Here is a 6,000-nt window from a genome sequence, read left to right as displayed (position 1 = left end):
TCCACATTGTTCATGTTACAATACAGTTCAATCCTCTCAATATGCAACTCCCAGCCTTCAATAGCACTATCAAATTTGTCAACTTTCCAGATTGAAGCCACGTTATTTTCACTTTAAATTCAGCATGGCTTTATCACTATTACTCACACATCCTTCAGATTTCTTGGGCTTTTTCACTCTGTTTTATCTCGCAACAGTTTGCAATATTTTCTGACATTCAGGTGTGTACTCGTCACCAATTTGTCACACAACTACATAGCAATTAACTCCATACCAAAGCTCTGCTATCTCCCATGTTGCTTTATTTTACTTTATAAGAAGGAAGTCCAGAATGAGGGGTCACAGTTTAAGGATAAAGGGGAAGCCTTTTAGGACCGAGATGAGGAAAAACTTCTTCACACAGAGAATGGTGGATCTGTGGAATTCTCTGCCACAGGAAACAGTTGAGGCCGGTTCATTGGCTATATTTAAGAGGAAGTTAGATATGACCCTTGTGGCTAAAGGGATCGGGGGTATGGAGAGAAAGCAGGTACAGGGTTCTGAGTTAGATGATCAGCCATGATCATACTGAATGGTGGTGCATGCTCGAAGGGCCGAATGGCCTACTCCTGCACCTATGTTCTATGTTTCTATGTAAGAGGTGATAATACTCAAGCTCTACCACAACTGCCATTGCACTGTTTGCTGTCTTGTGCATGTTGGTTGGTCGTCCGTCCTGTTGGGTGCAGTCTTTCATTGATTCTATTATGGTTCTTGGATCCACTGAATATGCCCACAAGAAAATGAATCTCATGCTTGTATGTGGTGACATATATGTAGTTTGATAATAAACTTACTTTGAACTTAATCTGCCCAGCACTTGAGTATCTTATGTTTCATTAAGATTTCTACTCATTCTTCTAAACACCACACCCAACCGACTCTACAATCCTTCTACACAAGATATCTTCTTATCTGAATTGCTTTTTATAAATTTTTTATTGAATTTTCAAATGGTTACAGAAGGAAAAAAAAATTATTAACCCTTCCCTCCTTCCCCTTAACCCCTCCCCCCAACATAACCCTGCAGAAAAAGAAAAAAAAAGGAAAAAAAAGAAAGAAAGAAAGAACGCCTGGATATTGGAAGATCCCCACATGCTCCATGGAGTTCATAATAGCTTTAGTATATATATTTATTTCTTTCCCCAAATAACCATTTTATCTTCGGAGCACCTATATATTTAATCTTATCTTTTGTAAATAAGGGAGCCAAATTTTCAGAAATATTTCATATTTATCTCTTAAATTATAAGTAATTTTTTCAAATGGAATGCAGCTAAAAGCTATATCTATTTTCATTTTCTTAATGTATGTTAAAATTCTTTTTCTTTTCACCAGTCCATTAAGCCCATTAACATTAAAACCTAAAAAATTCAGTAAATTAGTCATTATTTTTAACAGGGTTACTCCAGTCTATAGCAATACCTAACTTTTCAACTTTCGTAGTACCTTGGGGAATCTTTTTAAAATTCTCCTTGTTGCTATGTGTCTCCCTTCTGATTGTCCAGGCAAAGAAAGAAAGATTAAAGAAATATAGATTATAAAAAAAATAACAAAATACCCCCCTACTAATGTTGTGAATTAAAAAAAACACAACATTACCCCCCTCCATTGTGCGGGTCATGGCAATCACCATGATTACACACATGAATCCCATAGCAATCGATCTGAAGTTCCCCCAGCTCCCCTGTAACATAAAAAAGTATATATAAGAGAAGAAAAAATAATATCACTACTCTCGATTAATATTTCTCAAATTTTTACCTTTCTCCCCCTGTATCATATAATTAAGAATATATTTAAATATTCTTCTGTCCTTAAACATCCATCAACTCCATTCACTGTCTCTGTCTTCATCTTTAATCCGTTTCACTTTTAAATCTTTGGCTGTGATTAGCGAATATTTGGGAGTTCTTTTGCAAATTCTTCCACATCCCGATAATCAGTAAAAGATCTTCTTTTTCCGTCATCCAAAAACATTATCGGGGTTGCCGGGTGGTGCAATATAAATTTATAACCCTTTTCCCATAAAACTTCTTTCGCTGGGTTAAATTCCTTTTTTTCTCTTCAAAAGGTCATAATTTATATCAGGGTAGAAAAGAACTGTTTTCCCTTCTATCATCAATGGCCCGTTTCTCTTTCTGGCACGTTGAGCAGCCACGTTGATCTTTTCTTTATCTTGATATTTTAAGCATTTTAATCAAGATTGATCGTGGGTTTTGATCAATTTGAGGTCTTGATCTTAAGGCTCTTTCAATTTCAATTAACTGGGTTCCTTCTTCCATTTCCAAAATTTCCGGAATCCATTTTTGAAAAAAATGTATTGGATCCTCTCCCTCTATAGCTTCTTTAAGTCCAACAATCTTAATATTATTTCGTCTGCTAAAATTTTCAAGTATATCCACTTTTTCCAACAACCATTTTCTTTCTGATGTCCAGGCAGAAATATTATCTTCCATTTTATTCACTCTATCAATGGTGTCTCCCGTTGTTTCTTCCAAGTTTTTAATTTTCTTAACCATTTTGTCTTGTCTTTTCATCATTTTATCAAACATAATCTTCATATTTTAATATCTTTTTTATTACTTTTAATGCTTTTAATTCATGCATTATTTGCATCAAAGATTTTTTTATGTCTCCAATATCACCTCCAACCTCTTCCTGTTGCTCTTCTTTGTTTGTCTCTTCATCTTCATCTGATTTATCCAGAGAATCTGATTCCACCTCATATTCACTTTCACATTCAGTTGCGATCATAGCTGGGATTTGTAGTTTGGGTTGCTCATGTTTGTGCATGCCCCTTCCTTCACGCATGTGCAATTCCTGTTGCTCTTTTTTTGGAAACAGTTGATGTTGCCGCAGTTTCCTGTTCTGTATCGCTGGAGGTAAAATGCACTTGAGCCTGAGGCTCTTTCATGGCAGCCAGCTTTGATTCTTTTCCAACTTGTGTTGTCTTCAAAGTAGTAGTTTTCTTCTGCTTCTGTTTAGGAGACATATCTTAAGACAATCCTGAGTAGTTTATAAGTAATTTTTAAGAAGTATTTACTAACTTTTCTTCACTTAAACATTATTTTACTGGTTTTTTACGGGAGAGCTGGATTTCCACGTCATCACCCCTTGTCTGAATTGCTTATAATATCTTCCCTTCCATAACCAAAATTGTTAATAGATGTGACTTCAGGTGTTTTCTTCTGTGATAATAAGACTTCCCCTGAACTAAAAGCCATCATTCCATTCATTTCCCGATTATCTATTTTACCTGTATGTCACGTTTCTTCATTTCATGCATGAAAACACCTAAATCCCTCTGTAGCATTTGCTCCTTATTTAAACAATACTCTTGTTTTATCATTGTTTCTCCAAAATAAATCACTTCACATTTTCCCCACTGGCCAATGTTTTATTCATCTACTTGGCTATTAATATCTCTATAAACTTTTGATATCTTCCTCAAGGTTGCCTGCTCACTTTTGCATTATTTGCAAATCCAAACCCAGCACTGATCTTTTTGGCACCCACCTGAAAATGACCCCCTTTCTACGATCCACTGCTTCCTGATGGTTAACTAACCCTATAACTCTGTGAGCTGTTATCTTGTAAAGAAACCTTTTGTGTAGTACCTTATGGATCACCTCTTGAAAAATCCGAATGTATTTTATCTATGGGCTCCCCTTTGCCCACTGAATGATATTTCCTCATTTTGTCAGGCATGGCCTCCCTTTCACACCCTTGATCAGATTACCTTCTGAAAACTGATTCTAATATTTTTCCAAAAAAATATGTTGTACTAACCAGGTTATTGTTGCCAGCTCTGCCTGCCATTCTTTGGAATAAGGGTTCCACAGTGGTTGTTCTCCGAACCTTAGCTGCTTTTCCAGAATGAAGAATTTTTGTAAGATTGCAAGCATCACACCCGGCACTGGCAGCTATTTCTTTTGGGATGCTTGGGCGCAAATCATCACGTCCTGAGGCCTTCAGCTTTAAACATCATTAGTCTTCCCAATATTGATTCTGTCCTCGTCGTCTGAACCCTTAGTGTCACATGGGGCCTCCAGAAGGGTCTTCCGTTTCTGCTGGTCTTTCGCTCTGTTTTGTAGCTATTCTTTAATTCCATTCTTGTATTTTTTCCCCAGTCTTAATGAGACACTCATAGTTTTTTCTACCTCAGCCATTACTCTAACTCTAACCTTTAACATTCTGCCTGCTTTCTCCTTAACTTCTGGTGAAATATCATCAGAAAAAAGCCACTAAAGCTGCACCTTGGGTAGATGGCAGGAAGCGAGCAGAAACCCATATCATCATAGGGGAAAAAACGTGTAAACCCCATACAGTCAGCACCTTAGGTTAGGATTGTATCTGGTTGCTGGTGTTCTGAGGTAGCAGCACTGCCTCCTCACAACTCCAGCACCCTATCTACCTCACCCTAACACTGGTAGATAAGGTTGTAAAGATAACTTTTGCCACATTGTGTTTATTGAGGACAGGATCTCAGATATTCGTTGCTCCTAATTGTTTCTATAGTGAATGGTATCATATAGATACTGTGCATTCATAGGTGTAAAAGGCATAGCAAACTTTTTTTTAATTTTCTCTTGATGTTGACACGGAGCAGAGAAGTAATCATTTGAAAATCTGTCTGGCATGTTCAATGAGCTACAAAAAGTAGAGTGGATTCCAGTTAATTGGGACTTTGGGACCAGTACATTTTGACCCAATTATGCGGCTGCCCCAAATAGCAAAGTTTCACAGAAGTAGTTAAAAAGGTATAAAAAAGACAAGGCTAATTTTAACTGAGCATTAAATTATGTATTTTAATGATATATAGGACAACTTAGAATGCTACCAATACTACAGCAGCACTAGAAGACTCTATTGGGTCCGGTGTATTGGTAACTGTGTAAAAGTTATTGACAGAGGAATTCATCCAGTGTACGCTGCCATATTTTTTTGATTAACTGTAATAAAAACAAGACCAGCGCAGACACCTAGTACATACTTCAAATCTTCATTTTCATTGTAACATTCAAGATGATTGTTGATACTTCTAAATTCTTTGTTGTTCTAAAGTAGTGAACTAACTCCTGGCAATTTCTGGCATCTCCAAGCCTGAATGCTTGAAAATACAGTGAGCAAAATAGCTCTGAATTGTCTTACTGCTTATCTCTCACCAATTATCAGTGATAAAAATAACTGTTTTTCCAATACATACAAAATTTAAAAACTGTTACCACTAAGCATAGTGTAGTGTCTAATGGCCACACAAGTGCATGCGACTGATATAATTAGAACCTGTTCTGCAACAGTCTCCTGTCCCAATTAAGCAGCTGGCCCAATTAAGTGGAATCCAGTGTAATTTGCATTTGAATGGAAAAAGCATACAAGGCAAATTGTTTCATAAGTACTTTATAATTTTATTTGATATTTACTATAATAAAAATGTTTATAAATAACTTGTACAAAAATCTATAATTTTTACATTTACAAACCAACTGGAGAAATGCTTACCATTCAATGAAATGATATATTTCCTTCCATTGTTTGTATACAGTTATACAGTTTTCTGCAAAAGATAGTGCAACGTTTCTAATTCATTGAGATGAGGTTCTGACCATTTCTTCTGTAGGTATTGCATCTCAATTGCTCCAGACCGCTTCGCCAACATGAGACCTGAAGATGCAGTAGGTTTCTCTGGATCACCTAGGATGGCCATGGCTGCAATTCTGGGGACGGGGTGGGGGACAAACGATAAGGAAAAGGAAATGGGAATATTTAATGAAAAAGCTTATTATTAATTATAAGGATACAAATACCATCAGCATGGACATCAAAGTATCACTGACATCTAGATATTCCGTCCAGGGTGTGTTTCATTTATTTTTCAATGTAGTATTAATTCAAATGAAAAATCTCAGATTCAGAAATCTAAAAAGTATGTCATTTTTTGTTAAAGTTGCTATTTTC

At 36.3% G+C, this 6,000-nt stretch overlaps 1 protein-coding gene across 4 annotated transcripts in view; it reads right to left on the bottom strand.

Annotated features, from left to right (window-relative positions):
• Nucleotides 1-5,435: 5,435 nt before the first annotated feature.
• The window catches only part of dync2i1 (dynein 2 intermediate chain 1), an 88,828-nt gene continuing 88,263 nt past the window's right edge, over nucleotides 5,436-6,000 (bottom strand). For all 4 annotated transcript variants that reach the window (XM_059971883.1, XM_059971882.1, XM_059971885.1 and 1 more), the window contains one exon: nucleotides 5,436-5,759. In XM_059971883.1, the coding sequence (XP_059827866.1) occupies nucleotides 5,588-5,759 (172 nt within the window). In that variant the 3' untranslated portion in view covers nucleotides 5,436-5,587. The remainder of the gene's footprint in view (nucleotides 5,760-6,000) is intronic.

This window comes from Hypanus sabinus, chromosome 6 (genome assembly GCF_030144855.1).
Source record: "Hypanus sabinus isolate sHypSab1 chromosome 6, sHypSab1.hap1, whole genome shotgun sequence".
In the NCBI taxonomy this organism is placed as follows: Eukaryota; Metazoa; Chordata; class Chondrichthyes; order Myliobatiformes; family Dasyatidae; genus Hypanus; species Hypanus sabinus.
The sequence above is the reverse complement of the archived record's forward strand: the minus strand, read 5'-3'. Positions and strand labels throughout refer to the sequence as shown.